The 22,294-nt window shown below is 36.7% G+C and overlaps 3 protein-coding genes across 3 annotated transcripts in view; 2 read left to right on the top strand and 1 right to left on the bottom strand.

The window, feature by feature from the left end:
- The window catches only part of LOC133197641 (cysteine sulfinic acid decarboxylase-like), a 246,247-nt gene that overhangs the window by 184,979 nt on the left and 38,974 nt on the right, over positions 1-22,294 (top strand). The gene's annotated exons all lie outside the window — the stretch shown is intronic.
- LOC133196665 (uncharacterized) lies at positions 9,038-14,955 on the bottom strand. The gene is made up of 4 exons (XM_061332524.1): positions 14,335-14,955; positions 12,470-12,640; positions 10,838-11,030; positions 9,038-9,842 (listed from the first exon to the last, which is right to left on the bottom strand). The coding sequence occupies exons 1-4, from the start codon at positions 14,717-14,719 to the stop codon at positions 9,386-9,388; spliced, it is 1,206 nt and encodes a 401-aa protein (XP_061188508.1). The 5' UTR covers positions 14,720-14,955; the 3' UTR covers positions 9,038-9,385.
- LOC133196664 (THAP domain-containing protein 5-like) lies at positions 15,187-16,844 on the top strand. Its single transcript, XM_061332523.1, has 2 exons — positions 15,187-15,476; positions 16,051-16,844. The coding sequence occupies exons 1-2, from the start codon at positions 15,275-15,277 to the stop codon at positions 16,644-16,646; spliced, it is 798 nt and encodes a 265-aa protein (XP_061188507.1). The 5' UTR covers positions 15,187-15,274; the 3' UTR covers positions 16,647-16,844.

Genomic DNA, 22,294 nt, shown 5'->3' with positions numbered 1-22,294 from the left:
TTGTGACAACACATTTCAGAAAGAACTACAGTGGTTCCCGTTTTATCAAATAGTCAAGTTGTCAGCCTAGTTTTATCCGAATAGCCGAAAATTAGAATAGCCGATTGCTCCATACCGAGTCCAAAGATAGATGTGTAGAGCTACATGTATTGATAATACATCGTAGCAAATTTCAAGCTTGCATTTTCGTTTTCTTTTGACATGTTCACTTAATGACTTTACTAAAAATAATTTATTTCACTTACTTATGAATTTAATATGAAATTTTTTTTCAAATAAATTGACGTATAGAATATATTCTTTGATAGTTATTGCCATCTTTCTTCAGCACATGTTTACATTCCTTCTTCGATGGTCGCCATTTTGGAAACGGAAGTTGACTAAATGCTTGACTAATAACCGTAAACTAATTTTCCCTGGATAGATTGTAAATTAAAAATAAACAAAAATACTAAATATATGTAATTGTTTTGTTTTTATTTGTTTCTTTAATACGGTTACTTATTTTATACTGTGTGTGAGTTTACCAGTCTCATTCTTGTCTGCTGAAGAGAGATTTTGAGAGCCATGTGGAGAAAGATGGTATGAATTTTGAGACGTATTTTTATAGAACGGGCCATGATTTTTACCATAAATTTTGCACTGAAAAGTGAATAAATATTAAGCCAATTGACCAAGTTAAACGATTGAATAGGCTTATTTCATTATCCAAGCAAATTGTCATACACAAGCTAATCAGTTCAATAATTAAAATTTCACGCCGAAAAAATTGCAAATAATTGTCATAATTAACAAGTGCATCATTGAACCCAAGCTGATCACCACAACTGTAATCAAAACATATCTATTTACTATGCCCACTATTGACACAGGTAAGGTGCCTGTGTGCGTCCAGCCGTAAATAATCCCCTCATTGTCGTACTCAAGCCAGTCAAGGTAATTGGTGTCAAACTGTGTAAACAAAGGCTTCACATACGAAGTTCGAGGTGTGAACAAGGTGCTGATTATCAAAAAACACTATGATAGTCCAAATTTTTGTATCGGATAAAACGAAATTCCAATATTTTCTCATCAGAATATCAGGTGAAATTATTAATAAATATATAAGAAATGGTTTTGTGCTCTGATATTATATTGAAATAACCGAAATATTCGTTAAACCGCTATCCGATAAAATGGAAGCCACTGTATCATTTTTGACTTCATGACCTTGACTTTCTTATCAAAAATTTTAACTTTGACTGTAAATTTTGCTCCAGGGCTTTCATATTTTTTTTTTAACATGTGTATTACTTGTGACAAGACTTGAGGTGTTGTTTCGTGATAAGTGACCTTATTACCTTGATCTTGAAGATTGATGCAGTTTTAAGAAACTTTAATCTATTATTTATTCAAAAATTTAAATCTTTTTTGTATGATGGACAGACAAGACAATTGAATTATGCCATAAATAATTGCATCCCAACCTTTTAAGACACAGAAAGCGGGAGACTACAATTCTTTGAATTTGCTTATTTTTTTTTTTATTAAAGTTAAAACTCTGTGAAGATGTGTAAGATATAATTCATATTCTGTTACAGGTTTATCCATTGTACAAAATGGACCTTTGCCAACATTTATCAAGAATTTCGATTCAGTTATTGAGAATCCAACAAAGAGCCAGAAGCAGTTTTTGGAAGGATTAAATGAAGTTGGATTGTTTGACGTGAGGCATCTTCTACTTCTTTTTTTTTAAGGTCACTTGAGTCATTCATGTGACCTATTGAGATATCTGTTTTTGCCCAGCATTTTTTTTATTATTTTGTCAGTCTTTCATAAACTTTTAAACATTTTGGCTTCTTCTCTTTAACCTCTGAACTAATTTCCACCAATTTTAGTATTTTTATAGTATCTATGGGTCAAGGGGAACATAAATTATGAATTTCACAGTCTCTGCTTTCCTGGGATATGAGGGATGTAGCCAAAACCATAAAAATTAATTCAATCTTCGAAAATCTTTTTTTACCCATGGACAGCCAGCAGGCAAATAGTTGGCATAATTATAATAAGCAAGGAGTCTTTTACATTTGAAATTCATAGCCCTTAGAGCTCAGAGTTCAGGTCCAGGGTGGGACTCAGTTGGTCAACTGTCATGCACTGAAAATTCACTATATCTTATAACATCCTTAATTCGTGGGCAGCAGGCTAACTATTTGCAAGATTGTAATGAATTCTTAAATCTATTGGTAAAATTGTGTGAAATTTATGATCTGTTTTAAAGATATTTCCATTTTCCATTGATTTCTATTGTAAAAAACACAAGTTTTACCAAAATTATAGATTTATCTCTATATGTTTTCCCCAAAAAGTTATGTTTTGTGAAATTTCATATAAATATCTATATAAATATGAAAATCGTTCAAATATGTTACCGGTAACTTTTAAAAATTGAGTGGGAGGCAGGTGGTAGAACAATACTGTCGTTCACAGTTCTTTTCAGTAAATCTCATGCATAAGTGGTTGCAAAAACTACTTCTTCAGAGGTTTCATTATTTTGAGAAGGAATCTACTGTATCCTAACTAGAAATTTTGCATATACACTATATATATTTATTTTTTTGTTCTTTCAGGTCATCAAAGCAAAACCATGTGTCAGATTTTTATTCCAGCCAACTGCAAAAAATGACATAACATTACGAAAATTAAAGCATCTTCTGCAGCCCAAAATGAAGGAAACAGGGTCTAATAAAAGAAAACAGCAGGAAAAGATATATGAATTCTTTCTCCTTTATTTAAAGGAAGTTGCAGGTACGTGTACAGTGTTCAACTAGAAAACTAGCTTATGCCTCCTTTGTAAAATTGATATGCTGTAAATCACTTTTTAATCGGGTGAACTTTATTTTCATGTAATTACGTCTGCTCATGAAAATTTCATTTTTGCATATATTAGTATCATTATTTAAAGATTAATGAGCAATGACCGAAATTTGTGAAAATTTTGTCTGGCTTATTAATATTAAATAATCTTGCAAAAGTAAGGTGTCACGAAAATTTAAGGAATCAGTCTAGTTAGTAGAGTATGCCAGGGCATCAAAGAAAGTTGGAAACGTGGGATAATTTGCATAACGTGCAAAGCCTGTTATGCATAAATTATCCCACGTTTCCAACTATCGTTGATGTCCCTGGCATACTCTTCTAACTAGACAGTGATTCCTTATATTTCCATTTCATTGTGAAATAAAATTGTAAATTTAGATTTTAAAAATGTGGACTAATAGATTTAAATTACACGAGGCCTCACACATCAATTTCAATAGTCCCCGCCCACTGACGTCAGACACAAAGACAGCCGCACGAGAATTACATGCATATTGGGCCTTCTTAGCTCCTGACCTTTCGCTTGGCGAAATTTTCATTCCATTAGAATGATCAAGAAATCAACTTTCCCAACTTTCAAAGAGTTATCACAGAGAAAACAAATAGAAATGGAAATATTAAGTGATCAACAGCATATGTATTTACCTTATAATAACTGAAAACTAGCTTATTTTTCCCCCTTTATAAAATTGGGGTATATTAAGTTGTTTTTAATTTATAATAAGTTCTTCAGTTGGATGGGGTCATTTTCTTAATATTGCTTTGTTAGTTGTCAGACCATTATTATTTGTTACTTCGACAATAAGGCTGTTATACATATTTAGTAAAATAAAAAAAAAAATGAATATAACTTTGATATTTAAGAATGCAAAAAGGTGTCAAATTCCAGATAAATGAAGTAAACATAATTTTTGAATCCCTGTTTTTATTTACAGCAGGAAGGAGGGTAGTGGAGAAAGGGAAGATAACCCTTGGGGATGTACTAAAATTTATCACAGGAAGCGAATGGGAACCTGTGTTGGGCTACACCATACAGCCCAGAATTTCGTTTGAGGAAATGAAGAAAGGAAGTTTAATCCCCAAAAGCTCAACTTGTATTAATTGTCTTTATCTGCCTGTGCCAGGGGTATTAGATCCATGGCCAGAACGATCTAATCTATTTGAATCATATGATTTAGCTTTCTGCAATACATATTTTGGACTTAACTAATAGTCATTAGTTATGATTAGGGCTGTCAGGGTTCCAAAATTTCCAATTGAGGTACCGTATTGGCAGCTGCCTGTCTGCCATTTTCACCATTTCAGCAAACGGATTTTTCCTATGAAAAACCTGTTTAAAAATGGAACTGAAACTAAACTGAACAATTTGAACCCAGTTTTTGGTTATTTTTCGGAACTGTGACAGCCCTATTACTGATAATTTCAGAGTGTAGCATTTCCTTCCCTCATCGTAAAACAGTTACTTTGTTGAAGTTAGGAGAATACAAGTTAAATTTCGTCTTTGAAATCTCTGTATTTATTGCTCATAAGCATTCAGTATCAAGATACTATATTATAAAAAGAAGTTTTTTAAACTGTATTCACACACCATTATATATAAAGTTGACGTTTCCTAAAATGACGAAACAAATACAAGATTTATTTTAAAACATTCATTCAGATTGATATTTTTTGTATGAATTAATGATCTATGAAATGGCATAAAATTGGATGAATTTTCAGAGTTATGCCCCTTTTCTATAGTAATTTCCTAATTTCCATTGATAGTTAAATACTGCCAAGTTCATGCCTTCCTCTGTTTAAATTTTTACTACACATATTTTGAATATACCAGTCAATGAAGTTATTAAACATAAAATAATTGCTGTTAACGATAGAGGTTGAACTTTATTTTTAACTAGATTGATCTGACATGGAAAGGAATATGAAATTTTGGGACACCTCGTAAGATTAACAGTGCTAGAAAGGATATTGATATAAAATGACAAATGTTTTGTATATATACTTAATCCAATTTTTACTAGTCAAACTTTTTGTTATATGAATTTTGGTTGTGTATTTGTATACCATGTAAATACCAGTAATGCCTTTTCCCTCTCTCTGAATTTGTCCTAAATATCTTTAAATTGAGCTACTGCTTTTTTGCTCTTGTTGAATTATTGAAAATTGAGTGATTTGCTTCTGTAACTGAAGATGTAAGAACTAAAATTACATGCACAGAATCTTCATATTTACCAAAAATTGATTCCCATGCTATTTTATGAAGTTCATGTACTTCATTTACTCTAGCGTTCTGGAATACTAACATTTCAGTTTTTGCTATAATACCTGAGTGGTAAATACCATGTGGTGCATTTTGCTATGTTTGCATTGTTGCACACATGCATGTATGTGCTAGTAGTATGTAACATATTGGAATCTGTGCCATCTTTTAATTTATGATTTAAGCATAATATCAGCTTCCTTAAGAAAATGTCTGTAATTTTGTATTCAACATACTTGTACATGTATGTGGGGTGAAAAGAACAGATTTATGTATCTAGCAAACAAACAAATTGCTTAGTTTAGTAATAATGTGCTTAAACTGTAAAATTAAAGTTCTTTATCCCATGGTTGAACATTGGTTTTACTATCGAACATTGCGGAAACAATCTTCATTCCTGTTTGTAAAGAGTACCGAGGCTGTGAAGTCATGACCACTAGGATGGAACTTGATGGATTGTGCACTGAAAATGCCTCTAGTCATTCCCAATTATATCTGCTGATGCATAGTTTATGAAATACAAAAATTTTATTACACATACATCCAGTAAGCAAAGTTGAGATTATAGCAATTTGTTTACAAAAAATCTATAATAGTATGATAATGTCATTTTGTTAACTCCATCTGAGTATTTCTAGCATAGGTAGCTGATGGTTAGATACTGAGATTTATTAAGTTGGTGATATTTTATGCCTAGACAGGTAATATTTTGTACTAAGTGCTTTTTTGTTTTCCTATGTTCGATAGATTGAGAGGGAAAAAGTTGAATGTTGACTTTCTACGGAAGTGACTGTTAAAGCTATTACTCTGTAGTCAACTCATTCAGTATTTTAGTTGATCAATTAAAATTTTATTGATTTGCTTCTTGTTTTATTTTTTCTAAATTGCAGTGACAACAACTAAAACTATTTAAAGGAAACTGAAACTATTTAAAGGAAATTGGAGTATAAACATTGCAGAAACTAGAACTTTGGGAGCAAAAGAATAGGGGTGGGGGCATATGCAGTTAAAATCCGGCCTGTCCTTGGCTTTCCTTTCCCTTGTATACAAAGATGTATGTGTACTGCACAAGTAGAAGTATTTGTAGAAAATATTTCATTGTGTGTCTGAGCTATCATGTTACCTTAACCCTGAAAGCTCATGCATTTTCCAAGGTTCAAGTTCACTTGTAAAATAGTACACCATAGGTGCACAAAAAATAGTGCACCATGGGTGCACAAAATACTGTATTGCATGTACATCAATTGGCATATCCAAAATTTAGTGCAATCACTGGGTATGGAGTTGTTGGTGTAATCATGAATTAGCAATACACGTCTGTGCCGTGTACTGTTATTTATAAATGATTTCTTAGCGGTATTCATGAATTAGTGCATCATTGTCTGGGCCAAAGCCGCTAAAATATGAAACCTCCTTTAAGTACACGTACAGCATACCTGTCAGGAAACACATCAGTCCCTTAGATACATCGACTGACAAGGTTTTATCATTACTGGTCTTGCACTCTGCAAGATATGAATTGAACTTACCCATGTAGCTATATAGAATTTCAAAAGTAGCTCACCATGACCTACTTTTGGACTTTGTTACCTTCCTCCCAAGATGAATGACCAGATTTGATAGTCCTAGGCCTCGCATGAAAATGTTTGATGGGCATAAAAAGCTAACAGATGGAAGGGAAATGCTGTAGTAATATACACCCCATGAAAATACAGATTACATCTGTCAAGACTGTATTGAGAAAACAGTCATACTGATTAACGAGTTGCAACTTTGATTAAAATTTGTTTAGGCAAGTTCATGGTCACCAAAGAAAACTATATGTGTGACACGAAACAATGACATGAATGCCTCCGCCGACATTCAAGTTTAAATATTTGAATGTTCAATGATATGAAAATAACAATGGATTAAAATGAAACAATAACAGAATTTTCTATTGCTGCTTTTACTTTCTTGAATCAGTTGTCAATACCACGACATATTTTAGCTGCATGAAAATGGTGTTCATTAGACACTCTCAACTGATAAACACAGTTTCAGTGCTTGCATTCATTATCATTATTTAATGTCTGTGGGGAAAAATAGCACTGACTTGGGCATTTTTTGAAGTTCCAGGGCTATAACTCTGGTGAAAGTAGGTCAATATACATGAAAGTGTAAATTGATATATAAGTTATTATGTAGAGATTTAAACATAGGTAATCAAAGATTACGAAGCTCACCTCGATGAATGTTATCTTTAAGTAAGGCAAATTTCACATATTTTTTTTTCATTTAGTGTACATCCTAAATCAATGTCCATGCAAGTTTGGTTTAAGTACGACTTATAGTTACTTGGAAATAGACCTGTTCAAAAAACGTTTATCCTGTTTACTAATTAAGAAAATTTTGGTCAGTTCCAACATTCAAAGTAAGTCTGGAAGTTTTCATCCTTAGATGCACCATCTATGCAAGTTTAATCATAACAGGCCATAATGTCATATAGCTCCTCCAAAAAAATTATCCTGGTCACTCATCTGGAAAATGTAGGTCAGATTCAGAATCCAAAGCAAGTCTGGAAGTGACCATCCCTAGCTACATCATCCATGCTAATTTGGTTAAAATATGGCTAAAATTCACTCGTGGAAAATCTAGGTTGAATCCAGCATCCGAACCAAGTGTGGTAGTGTCCATCCCTAGATGCATCATCCATGCAAGTTTGGCCCAGGTAGGGCTAATAGTTACTTGGGTATGGATCTGCTCCAAAAACTTTAACCTGGTCACTCATCTGGAAAATGTAGGTCAGATCCAGCATCCGAAGCAAGTGTGGTAGTGTCCATCCCTAGATGCATTATCCATGCAAGTTTTGTCAAGGTAGGGTTTATAGTTGGGAATGGACCTGCTCCAAAAACTTTAACCTGGTCACTCAACTGGAAAATCTAGGTCAGATCCAGCATCCGAAGCAAGTGTGGTAGTGTCCATCCCTAGATGCGTCATCCATGCAAGTTTGGTCCAGGTAGGGCTTATAGTTACTTGGGAATGGACTTGCTCCTAAAACTTTAACCGGGACTTCGTCGAGGTGAGCTAAAAAATCAGCAAGAAATGTTCTCAGTCTAGCAAGAAATGTTCAAAGTTTACGGGCAATAACTTTTGTGAAAATGGGTCAATCATCACAAAACTCAAACTTGATCTGTAAGTCATCAATATAAAGAGACATACCAAAAATCAGCTCAATCTCTATAAGCACAGCAAAATAAGTCTGGAAATTAACTTAACTATGATGGACAGAGAGGGGTAACACTATATGCCTCGGCCATCTCATGGCCGGGGAATAAAATATGTAAAGTTCTTTCTGGGCTGTAACTTTCTAATGTAGATATCTCAAATTTAATGCTAATAAACAGTTTGCTAATGATCTTTGTGGGTATCTTGACTTTGAACTAATATCAATTGGGCAATTGCAAGGGCACTTAGATAAAGTGTGAAATTTAACAAACACATGCATGTACACTTGTCAGCTCTTATCTAACAAAAAAGCTATCTATTTCTGAGATTGTCATCTGCAATAAAGGTTAGTTTATAATCTCCCTCACAGTATTTCTAGTTTAAATTAGATGAAGTCACAAAATTATAACAAAAGCCAAAAATTTTCATTTACATGTATTTTCAGACAGGAATAGCAAATATCTTCATGAATTATGTTACTGTTGAAATTTACAATGATAAATCAACTTGAATCTATTTCCCCAAATATAGCTAAGTACTCAAATTATTCAGGGGAAAATAAAATATTACTTTCTTTCGATTTTCAGGTTTTTAATTCCTTTTAAATCAGTTTAATAGAGATTTCTTTATCAGCATTTGCAACAAATTTAACAAATATCATAAAAGGTTAACAGTTCCATTTACTTTCTTTGTATATATTTTTACTTTCCTTGTTAAAAAATTAAAATAAATACAGGTAAATGTAATAAAATGAGTAAAAATATTAAGCCAAATTTCTCAGATAATTTCGGATTTCCACATAAGTTTTTTCGTCCCATATATCTTCATCCTCTATTGTTACATTTTCTAAATGAAAAACCAGTTGCTCAGTCAGGTCTATGGTTGATGGGACAATCACTTGCTCTTCTGGTTCTGCATTAAAATCATCACTTTCCACACCATAGGACATTGCAGTTACATCATCGAATTGTTCAAAATATTCATGCCCCAAATTGCATGAATTTACCACTGCAACATTTTGCATTCCAATCCTAAAAAGCTGTAAAGGACTTTTGTTCTTTACAGAGAAATTTTGTGATTGTTCCACATCTTAACAAAATTTTGCAACAAGAAGTTGATTTTTGGCAGAAATGTATAATGCAGACAAAATAAATCGATTTCATTTGTTGGGTCCAAGAGATCCATATCCTCTAAAGATCTAAATAAATTGTAAAATGTACACAAAACACCTTCATATACATCCCTCCACAGTCTCTCAATCCTAGTATTGTGGACACTTCGACCTGTGATAAAACTGCCACGATGAAGTCCTCGTAGTGGGTGATTCAGCATAAATGTTGCGACATCTCTGTTTTCAACACCCATATCACCACGAACGCGGGATGGCAAACCCCATTCCTGTATTGCATTCATAAACAGGTCAAGTACAGTCTTGGATTCATTGTTGGTACTGCACTTTAAGTAAACAATTGCTCTGGAGTACCCATCAACTCCGCCATGGACAATAAATCTCCAACTGCAAATAAAGGGGGAAAAAGTAACCATGAAATACTGTGTAAAACTTATTTTCAGACCAAACCCAAGTAACAAACCTTTTATAATATGGCAAATTACATTATTTCTTCAATAGCTCAACTGCATAGTGCCTATTAGAATTACATACATTTTTTGTATGACTACAGATAAAGACATCAAGGTGCATCAATTTCAGACCCCATCATTCCAACTGTATCTCTCTGCATGACTACGCTACTTGTCATTTCCCCCAAAACACTTCTTAGCTGCCTCCCTATCCCAACCTTTTTTTTAGGATACTTGTTTTCATTAATTTCATTACTAATTACCGTACACCCTCACTATAGTGTCCATATACATAACATCAAACATGAAACTTTAACTAGAACATCGGCACTGACTCCAACAGTATAGCATAAGCTCATCTCAAATGCATCAAGATGAGGTAAAAAGTATTTATATTTTGTCTACTTAGGCTTTACAGAAATTCTTTTTTTTCCCATACCCTGTACATTGTATCTGAAATGTTGCAAATTTGGCTAAAACTGACCATACTCTTAAGATGTTGAACAATGCAGTGAATAGCCATCCCATAGAGGAAAGCTAAACTTTTGTTCAGCACTTAGATTAATGCTGGTGGACGCTGCAATATTCTATTTCTTTAACATAATAATATTGCAATATATTGTATTCATTATATTCCTACAAAAATTATTTAAATCTATTTGAATTAAATGAGTTATTATACATTTAGTCCACTCAATAGCTATTTTGTTGGAAAATTCATTGAACATGCTGAGCATCTGTGATACCAAAACTAAGGATTTTAACTTTTCTATGTATATTTTGATGAATCTCTATGAATCAACATTACTTCATGTGTTTAGTACACTTCAAGTAAATATTGTACTGGGAAATTGTGAATTATGAATTATCATATATTGCAATATACAAATAATACTGCAAACTGTGCAATTTTCATCATATTGCACTTACCGCACAAGCTTGTGGTTTCCATCAATGTGCCACAAGGCAAGTGGTGATGGTACTTGATATGACCTTCTTTTTATGGTTGTCAAACTTCTGAGAGTCTGTCGAGTAGGATTTAGGCGATGCATTGATGCCCTTATTCTCTCTCTTGGAACTCGGATAGATTCTGCTGCTAAGAATCCCTGCAATGTTTTGTATCCTATAAAGTGTAAAGAACAGAGGATATTAATTACCTTTGATAATGATTGAATTTTTATTCAAATGCATAAGAAGAAAATGTTAATCTGAACTAATTCATTTATAAGCATTAAATAATAAATTAGCCTGATCTGATGAAGAACTAGCAAGTTGCAGCTATTTATCAATTAGTCAATCAAAATTCAGATAATATACATCAATACAGTTACTTGTTTGTGTACAATAATTTTTAAATGTGACATGAAATGGAAACGATTTGCTTCATTTGTTTACTCCTACAGGGATTAATCTAGGTCATATTTACTACGGATATTTGGTATTTTTCCCCAAGAGAAAATTTTCCCTGAATATCTCATTTTCCCTTTTGAAAGAAAAAAATTCCCCTTACACTTTTAAACATTGTTAAAAAGCTCAAATAAAATTATTTTATTGTGTTCATGCATTACACAATTTGTTGATACCTCAACATTTACTAGGCAAATTGTACTTGTATCATTTTTGCTTTTCTTTGTATGACTAAGTAACGTCTATCAAATTTATTTTAGAATGAGTTAATTTATGAAGTATCATGTCACACAAAGATGGTTCCTATATGTTAGACAATAAGTAAAAAATAATTTCATCAAACTATTGCAAAATAATTACGCAGTTTTCAATAATATAGATAATTATGAATTATAAAATACAGAAGTGAGTGGTTTATGTGCAAATAAATAGTTGAAAACGTAAAAGAAACTTACACTGTAGGACTACAAGAATAAGACTAAGTTGTACCCCTGTACAAGGTGTGGTGGCATCTTTGCCATGGTATGCGTGGTAGACCTTGTCACATGTGCATTTTGACTGACACAAAAATGGTTTCGCTTTGCAATTTTAAGCACTCTAAATGGACATAAAAATGCTCAAATTCAATTTCAGCCAGGGGCCTTTGCCCCCCTGCAGACTTTGGGCCCCAAGGCCCCCTACTGATTTTCCTAATTTCTCCAAAAACAGTAATTTCCCCCCCAAACCTGGATTAATCGCTGTCCTACATCCCATCACCTTATTTTTACCGGTAAGCAAAAAAAGATATGGGTACACATACATCTTGCCTTAATTTCTTTTCTTTATACTTTAAATTACTCAAGTCATTCCCTAAAATATAAGCACAGGGTTTTGACACAATCTGAGCAAAATTGGGTATATAGTATAATAGGGGATCCCCTATTATACTATATACCGGTACCCATTTTTTGCTCAGATTGTGTCAAGATCCTGTGCATATTAGGGCAATACATACACACACACATTTATATAAATTATGGATCCTTTCCATACCCATGCCTCTTTTTTCATTCAAAACTAAAGATATCTATGAACTTAATTACCACTGTATACACACTACATTGCATCCTAGCACTGACAAAGAATATTTTCTAGACTTAAGTTTGTAAAATGTACCTGCCCTTGGGAATAAGCCAAGACCTCTTTGTATCCATGAATCCAAAACATCGTCATCAATATTGCTATATGTCATTCTCACACATAATCCATACTCTTTCAGTCTGTTCTTCACGGTTTTTTCACTCACAGAGAGAAGGGAGGCTATATCCTTCACTGTGAAATAGGCATCTAAAACAAGCATTTTATGAAACAACTGAGTAAATATGGCAGCTTAAAGATTACATGGTTAATGTGAAAGTGGTTAAAAATTATGATGTAGGCTTTCTTTTTATATTTAAACAAAGGGATATGAGCAAAATAAAAATACAAATTTATAAATTCAATCTTTTATAATGCATAAAAAGAGCATTGATAAATGAATCCTTTGGAATATATGTAATCTCTTCTTTGATAGACTCTCTCCTATTTAAAGGATTAAATAACTCCCATTTACAGGATGTTCCTTTGCAATTTGCACTGGCTGTAATCTTGTATGTTAGACAGTGTGATAATAGACGAATTTCACATTAAAAGTTATCTCCCTTTGTCGGCACAACAACATTTTTCTCACTATATCCTTTGTAACTTATCTCTATATACTTTAAACCTTCAAAGGCCTTTGGACAATTTTTTTACCATTCATATATTGTCATAGTATTGGGCACCAAGGAAAACATAATCAACATATACAGTCATGCATTTCATTTCTCAGTCATATCTTCTTAAAGTTGGTAATGTAATAGAGTGAAAACAGTTCCTTACGCCGCTTGACCCCAGATTGACCCCCAAAAGGGAAATAACTCTTGTAAATGTGAAAGTCGTTTATATACTACTGAATAAGTTGTTATCAAGGAAATACAGATAATTGTAGTCCCCTACGTTTGGGTCTTCTTGGTTGGGTTGCAATGATTTATGGCATACAGTGACTGTTTTGTCTGTCTTGGATTGTCTGTACATCATTCCAAAAAAAAAAATGTTTATATGTCCTGGTAGTTAAGTTACAGCCAAGGTTAAAAGTTTTTGAAAGTGTAATAGGTGTAGATGATAAGGTAAAAAATCATATCATATATATATAAATTATATAATTTCCACAACATTTTACTTTGGCCGACATATGGGCATCGCCTCAAGCCACGGTCTGAAGTCCTCTTACCATGTGGTTGCTTGATCACATATTTAGTATGATATTGTAATCTTGAAATATCATGCCTCTAATGTGTGATGTCACATTATAATTGCTTTTATTGCAATTAACAATATAAAATAAATGTTACGCAGACTGTGATTGGGTATTGAAAGGTCAAGTCAAAGTTTATCCTCGCAAGCTGCGGTACGGAGTCTGCATATTGCTCTCTCCTATACGTGGCTGCTTGATCACATAAAGTATCGTTATCTTGAATTATCATGCTGATATCGTAATCTCGAATTTAATGCCTCTAACAGCTGTCTAATATGTGACGTCACATTAAACCAATGAAAATAACTGCCCTTATTGCAATTGCAATGAACAATATACAATAAATGTTACATAAACAGTAAATTGGGTGTTGAAAGGTCACGTCAAAGTTCATCTTCGGACTATATTTTACTTATTATTTTCTTATTCAACCACAGCCAGAATTGGAGAGGATCATGCATTCTGGCTGTGGCCCATATGTCATCGTCACAAACCACAGCCAAAATGCACGATCCTCTCCCATTCCGGCTGTGGTTTGTGACGATGACGTATGGGCCGAGATGTCTTGTCTGATTGTCTGGGCTGAGGTGTCACTGGCCGGCCTAAATGTCTGCTGTCGTTGGGCTGAGGTGTCTGATATTTGTGCATGCACATACTCTGTATTTACATTCTGAAACTTCCATTTTATAGATATGTCTGATCTTACCCAATAAATGTTGCAGTTGCTGTTCTGTGATGATTAGTTTTGGACGTCCGATGCAACCATTGTGAACGCTAATCGGATGTCTTTCGTAATGTCTTTCCCAAGCGTTGTTTGGAACCACGCTTAACAAGCGATAGGCTTCGATAACAAGGGATACGAAGTCATCCGATACTGGAAGCCATCCATGAACGTGCTGAATATCACGACATAAACTGTGCATTTGATACATAACATACTCTAATTGAACACTAGGGTCACTAGAGTGTATAAGTGGGTGTAGTCTGGCTAAAATATGGGTCAAGCGAGCGATAAAATTCTTTTTCACAACATCAACTTCCTCGTCTATTCTGTTGGTCGCCATATTATAAGAAAGTACCCTCATAATCATGACGTTTATAGCAAGTTACATCTCGCGCGCTTCTTTGCACGCCATCTAGCGTCAATTCAGTGAATAAATGTTGGTTTTGCATCGCTGATCGTTGGTTTTGCATCGGAGTCTGTTGATTTTGCAAACGAGTCTGTTGATTTTATTTTAAGGTGGTCTGTTTTGTATTTCAGTATGTTTTTAAAATTAGTTCTTAGTTTTGCATTAACGTCTTTTTTACCCTTTCCGCCGCCCATACTTATCCTTGACAGCGCAATAGTTATGGGCTAAGTTAAAGTTGATAATAGACAGACAGACGGACAAAAAGCTAGACTAACAGACAGACAGGACAAAAACAATATACCCCCGGGATCTTTCGATCCGGGGGTATAAAAATAAATCCACAAAACTTGGAAATGTTTGCAAATTAATGGTTCCATTGGGGTACCGTCTCCTGTTATCTTTCCCTTAGAGGGCGCCACAAGCAAACTCGGTCCCGTATCGGAATACCCTCGCGCATTATCAGTATCTAACTATCGAAGAAAACGTAAACAAACCGCTGTCAATCTCTTTTTTAACATGCCTGAAACTTGCTGTTGTGTACCAGAATGCAGTAATCGAGGTGGACATGTGTTTCCCTCTGATCAATCAAGAAGAAAAATTTGGATCCATGCAATTAAACGCGGCGAAACCCGTTTTCAAAGTTGGGAACCTAAGACACATGCTGTTGTATGCAGGGCACACTTTAAAGCTGATGACTACGTAACTGAAACTCAACACGGTATTTATTTATTTTTTAATCAGCTTAAAACTTTATTAACAAAAAAAATATTAAGAAAAAGTTGCATTTTCCATGTAAATACTTTAATTGCATGTAAATTAATTTACGATGAACCTGTTCCAGACACTGACACATGCATGCCAATATTTGACTCCCGCTGACATTCCCGATTACACCTGTGATCCAGTAAACAAGAAGCATGTCTGGCAGCTCTATAAAACTTCTGGTAATCTATTTATGCATATGTAATAAGCATGATAAGAAATCGTCTTTTGTTTACCCTTTTATTTTCATCTCACACTGTTTAAATCTCTGCATGAACAGATGAAGTCTGACAGATGTTCGGACTTTGTATAAGTATGAATAATAATGTAACTAATTACTGGCTAATTCACTGTGAATTTGAGAATATATATATATATATATATATATATATATATATATATATATATATATATATATATATATATATATATATATAGAATAAATTAAGATTTATATTTTGTATCTTACTAGATAATAAAATTTTAAACATGTTAAAAATTTGTTTCAAAATAAATAAATTATTTTCAAGGAACTACACCCCTGAGTAAAAGACTTAAGAAAAGTGCGGTCCCTAGTATTTTTTCCTGGGTTGAGCCAAGTCCCCATTCACAAGCCAGATCTGATAGAGCAAAGTCAAGGGGTATCAAGCGAAAATTAGCAGAGGAATTTTCTTCCCAGTCAGAGGATGTAAAAATTATATATGCAAGTGATGAACTGCAAACAACCGAAGAAGTAGTTTTTGATTCAACAATTGTAACTGAAGCTTCAGAGATACCCAAAGTTGAAACCAACCTTTATTTTCAAAATGTGGAGACCCAAACACCTAAACATCCTCCAATGAGCATAGACAATTTTACAAATGATGATGCTGGTGTTCATTTCTATACTGGCCTGGAAACACTACGGAAATTTTACTTTGTTTTGAGAACTCTAGGCCCAGCTGCCTATTATTTGAACTATGTGTATCATCAAGTTTCAAACATCAGTGTTCCTGATCAGTTTTTCCTTGTGCTTTGTAAATTACGCCGCCACACTACAAATTTTGAACTGTCAAGACTTTTTGGCATTTCTGAAAAAACGGTCTCAAATATATTTTTTACCTGGATTCTATTTATGAATAAGTAATGGCGTGAAATTGATTTGTGGCCTTCAAGACATCTAGTTAAATATTTTTGCCCGTCAGATTTTAAAATAAAATTTCCAAATACAAGGGTAATTATTGATGGTACTGAATGTCCCATTAAGAAACCAAAACTTCCTAAATCTCAGCAAGCCACTTTTTCTACATACAAAAACCGTAACACTGTGAAGGTTCTTGTTGGAGCAACACCAGGCAGTTTGACATCCTACATCTCTACAGCCTAAGGCGGATCTACAAGTGATCGTCAAATCGTTGAAAGAAGTTGTCTAATAGATATGTGCAATTCGGGTGATTCAATTATGGCAGACAAAGGTTTTAATGTGCAGGATATGTTTGTACACAAGAACATTCAAATTAACACGCCAACGTTTTTTAAAAAGAAAAATAGGATGTCCTGTGAAACTGTTATAAAAGATTATCATAGAAAAATATCCAGTAAACGTGTACATATAGAGAGAATTATTGGACTTGCAAAGACTTACAAAATTTTAAGTGAACCAATGAACAGTTCAGAATCAAAACTGTCATCTGAAATTATATACATTTGTTTCATGTTGTGTAACTTGAAGAATTGCATTGTGTCATCATATGCATAATTAATCAGATCTAATAAACACTGAATAAAAAGAGTGTTTTATAATTTAAACTTTTATTTACCTATTGCAATTACAAACACCATCGTATGTTTTGTAAAACATTTTCTCAAGCAAGGCAGATTTGAAGTAAGTTTTGTAAAACTCATCCAATTTTTCTTTCATGTCATTTATAAATTTGTCATTTCTTATTTCATTTCATTATACATGTCTCTAGCTTTCTTGTCCATTATCTTGTTAAACTTTAACAAGAAGGCAGAGATATCTGAATCAGTACATCATGGAAATGCCTGGCCACTATTGAGGTCTTTATAAAGCTGTGGATCTGGGGTCATCATGAGGAACTCAGGTCCAGAAACGTCAGTCTTTGCACAGTGGGCATTTCTTTTGTAAGCTTCAAGTCTGTAAAAAAAGTATTATCATAGTTAAATTGATCAAGTTTTTTTTAAAATAGATAACAATATATTAAATCTTTTCATGATTTTGTGAATTATATGAGGCGTACACTCACAGGAAAACAAAGACCACTCAGATGACAATGATTGAGGAAATTCGGGAAAAATATATAAGCAATAAAAACGATCATTTTATATCTTTCCAAAAGACTTTTTCAATTAACTGGCGTTTTTAAGGCTATATAAACACAGATCACTGATATTTTATTTCATTTAAATGTTTCCATAAGGTAACAAAAGAGTATAAAAAGATCGATCAGCTGTTTACATTGACATATATTTACCTCTCAACGAGCTCCCATTTTCTGCCGCTTTTTTTCGCACCGAGTTTTTCCAACTCTCTTTTTAGCTCAGGTATTGTCATAGCACCAAAATTTGATGCCATAGTGGGTAAAATATGTTTTTGATACGTCTATTTTCTTCGAAAGTGATCTGTAGAATAATTAAGAAATAAAGTCCGCGTTATCGTGAATGTTGCAGGATAACCTCCGAGGTCGAGAAATGTTGTCTGAAATATAAAAGCCGAGGCGTTAGCCGAGGCTTTTATATTTCAGACAACATTTCGAGACCGAGGAGGTTATCCTGCATCATTCACGACAACAAGGACTTTATTTCTATTCTACTAACGGCTCTAAAATACAGTTGATCGTTTTCTCTATAGAGAAACGAATTAGGTCACCATGTCGCAATTTCGCTGTTCCATTTAACACCAAAGGGTCAATCGATTGCATAAAATGCAGACGATTTCAGCTTTTGTTGGATTAAAAATATCCTTTAATTATTTATAAATTTGCTTGTAACATATGTTGATTAATTTTTATGAATGAAAAATAATAAAACCAGTTGTCTATTTCATTGATTTATCAGTAAAATCACGGGAGTGTAAATGTTGTGGGGAGGTCCGTAGAACAGCCCCACTTGGCTATAAAAACGGATATTTATCAGCTGTTTCAGGCAATACACACGTTTAGACTGCGGAAGACGACACATCGATGTGGTCTAAATAAGTATTAGATTATACAGTAAAATATTTATTTCAACTGAACAGATTTGACATGTGTTTCTGATCTGATAATTTTTTGATGACGTTCGTGATTTATTGGAGAATAATGTCCGCGGCATTTCTTTGATCTCGGCAATAATCGTAGTAGAATCGCCGATAAGCCATTGCTGCCATGCTTATCAGTTTTTGTGTTGGACCGCATTTGCCTGTGGCGACCCCTTACGGTGCAAGATAAGATAACTGACGCCGGTTCACCGACCCTATTGTGGCCCCACCCTAGCCCCAGGGGCCATGAGCTGAACATTTTAGAATCTACACTGCTCAAGGAAGCTGAAGTAACTACCGGGGGGTGTAGTACTTATAACAATATTTATTAGCAACTATATACAAATATACAATATACTCTGTAGTGGGTTCTGGCCCGTGCTGACTCACCGTCTCTGTACCACGTCTGGTGTGCTTGACATCTTGGCGGTGAAAGAGATCCGTGCGACTGTCCCGCCATCTGACGTAGCCTCGTCAGTAAGTCGTACCACGGGACAGTCGCACAGATACTACACTCCCCCCCGTTTTCTTTGAAAGGCGGGAGTCCACAGTGCGAGGGAGGGTCCGGAACCATCTCCAACGATGGGGCGCTGTTAACGCCCACCCGGGCAGACTGCCCAGGGACGACTAGTGCCGGGGCAAGCCCCAGACAAAACACACCCAAGATAACTCCTGGGAAAAAGGGGTCTGGGATCGCTCCCAATTAAACACTTCCAGGCCCTAGGTCCGGGATAGTTCCCAGGTAAAGAGTCTGGACTGGCAGGGTACGCTAGAGCGGGTCACAACCAGCTGACCAACTCACAATTCCTGTAAAACCGCCAGGGTAACCCGTCTTACCCTGGGCCAAGATGGGGGCTCCAAAACAACACCAATGTTTGCTACCCGGGGTTCCCCCATACAATCTGGGCAGATATACTGATCCAGGGAGGAAGCCTCCTCTGAAGTGACCCCCACACAAACCCCATGGAACCAACCGTCACACTGGTCGCATTGAATCATTAGCCCCCCATCGTCCGGTCTACGACAGAAACAATAGAGCTCAGAATCTGTCAGATCCCCATCTGACGACTTAGCAGACTCGGTAGAGGGCGACCGCACTTTACGTGGGCGCCCCCGTTTTCTCGGTATACGGGGAGGGCTGTCTGAGGACGAGCTCAACTGGGAAGGTCCAGGGACCTCACTCGAGGGAGTTTTCTCCCCTGGGGACAATGGGACACTACTTAACTCACCACCTTCCTGGGACTGGGCTCTGAACTTCTCCTGATACCGGGACAGCCATAATGGTATGTCGCGATCTACACACTTTTTCAGGCGATCATGGTTGACAACCATCACCGAGAGCTTGGTCTTCACTCGGTAAAGGTGGGAGCTCAACTTTTTCAAGATAATACCTGGTCCCTTCCAGGAAGGGCTCAACTTCCTGCATTTCCCCTTGACAGTAGCTGTGTCAAGGACATAAACTAGGTCACCCTCATGGTAAGTTCTGGCACAGACCTTCAAGTCATAGTCCCTCTTCATTCGCTCCTCTGAGGTCCGGAGACGTCTCCGGGCTGTCTCATGAGCTGACTGGATGGCCTTCTCCAAATTCACTACGTAGCCCTCAAGGTCAACAGCTGGGTCCCTCTGAGGTGGGGCATACATCAGATCAGCAGGGATATTCACTTCCCTGCCCAACATCAGCTTGTTCGCAGTAAAGCCTGTGTTCCGGTTGACTGCAGAGCGCAAGGCACCTGCTATCTGGGCGAGATGTTCATCCCAGCAGTTCTGAGCCTTGTCTATATAACAACGCACAGCATCCATCAGGGTTCTATTATACCTTTCTACCTGGCCATTGGCTGAGGGGCGATAAGGAGTGGTGCGGGCCTTATGGATCTGCAACAAGTCGCACACTGCTGTGAAGAGCTTACTTTCAAAGTTCCTACCCTGGTCGGTGAAGATCTGGAAAGGACAGCCAAAGCGAGCAAAGAACTGATCGACCGCAGCAGTAGCTGTTGCCTCAGCAGTCTGAGTGGGCAGAGGGACACACTCCACCCACTTAGTGAACTGATCGACCATGACAAGTACATATTCATTACCCTGTTTAGTCCGGGGTAGGGGCCCCAGAAAATCAAGATGGACTCTCTCCATAGGGGCGCCAGCATGGTACTTAATCATCTCTGCCCGGGAATGGCGCTGAGGATGCTTATTCCTGCTGCAAGGACCACAGGTGCTCACGAACTGTTCTGCCTCCCTCATCATGCCATACCAGAAGAATCTATCATGCAGGCGTGCCTTGGTTCTATCAATGCCCTGGTGGCCTGCTGCTGGGACGTCATGGCACAGGCGTAGAACCTCCTTCCTCAACTCCTCAGGGACAACTAAAAGTCTAGTCTTCACACTCCCCTCCCCCACCTCTTTCCAAAGGACCTTGTCCTGGTCTAAGGTGAAGGCCGCCCTATGGAGCCAATAGTTTTTAACTGCGGGACTCGCAAGGAACATCACACCTTCCTCTGGCGCTACATCATCGTCCAACCAGTCAAGAAATTGACAGATTTCCGAGTCCCTTGACTGGCATAAACTCATTTCCTCTGGGGTCAAACCCACAAATGACAATGGGCTACCAGAATCATCAGGGGGTGGCCCCACTACTGCCACAAAGTGGGGGTGCTTAGTGAGGCGAATCTGGGTCCGGAAGGGCCCCTCTACTGACTCCTCATCTTCAAAGTCAACTTCCGGGGGAGAGTAATGACCAATGCGACCTAACAATCCCCCAGAAACATAACCATAGGCCACTTCACTAACTGAAGGTTGGGCTGTCCCAGGGGGAGAGGGCAAGTCACCTGCTTCCTCAGTATTGCTCTCAGACTCTAAAACTGTCTCCTCCACAGTTTCTACCTCCGAGCTAGGCGTATAGATCCAGCTTCCAGGACTGGCCAGGGGCGCCACATTGTCAACTTCTTCTGCAAAGACATTCCAGGTCTGGTGAGCCTTAACACACTTCGGGCATCCGCCGCAAGGTAAGTCGCTGGGGTGTATGGTGACATCAGCTCCAGCACAGATGGCACTAGAAGGCAACCGGGACAGGGCATCCGCATTGACATGGCGTCGCCCTGGGCGATGCTGTATCTCCATGTCATACTGGCTGAGCTCTTCCACCCATCTGGCGAGTTGATCCTGGGGGTTTCTAAAGTTAAGCAGCCAAATAAGACTATGATGGTCCGTCCTCACAATAAATCTCCTCCCCAGCAAGTAATGGCGAAACAGGCGGGTAAAGCGGATAACTGCTAGCAGCTCCTTCCGGGTTGTGCAGTACTTGCTCTGCTCCGGGGATAGACTGAGGCTTCCATAAGATATGGGTCTCTCCTGGCCATCCTGTAACTGGGAGAGTTCAGCCCCTATGGTTTCATTGGAGGCGTCGGTGTCAAGTATAAACTCTCCATCGGGAATGGGGAGGGCCAGGACAGGCGGAGATGTAAGGGCCCTCTTTAAACCATCAAAAGCTGCTTGTTGCTCCGGGCCCCAGACGAAGGGCTTCTTGCCTGTGATCTTGTAGAGGG

Source organism: Saccostrea echinata, unplaced genomic scaffold (assembly GCF_033153115.1).
Source record: "Saccostrea echinata isolate AGI-Se365-2 ecotype Australia unplaced genomic scaffold, CSIRO_AGI_Sech_v1 ptg000030l, whole genome shotgun sequence".
NCBI classification, from domain to species: domain Eukaryota; kingdom Metazoa; phylum Mollusca; class Bivalvia; order Ostreida; family Ostreidae; genus Saccostrea; species Saccostrea echinata.
The sequence above is the reverse complement of the archived record's forward strand: the minus strand, read 5'-3'. Positions and strand labels throughout refer to the sequence as shown.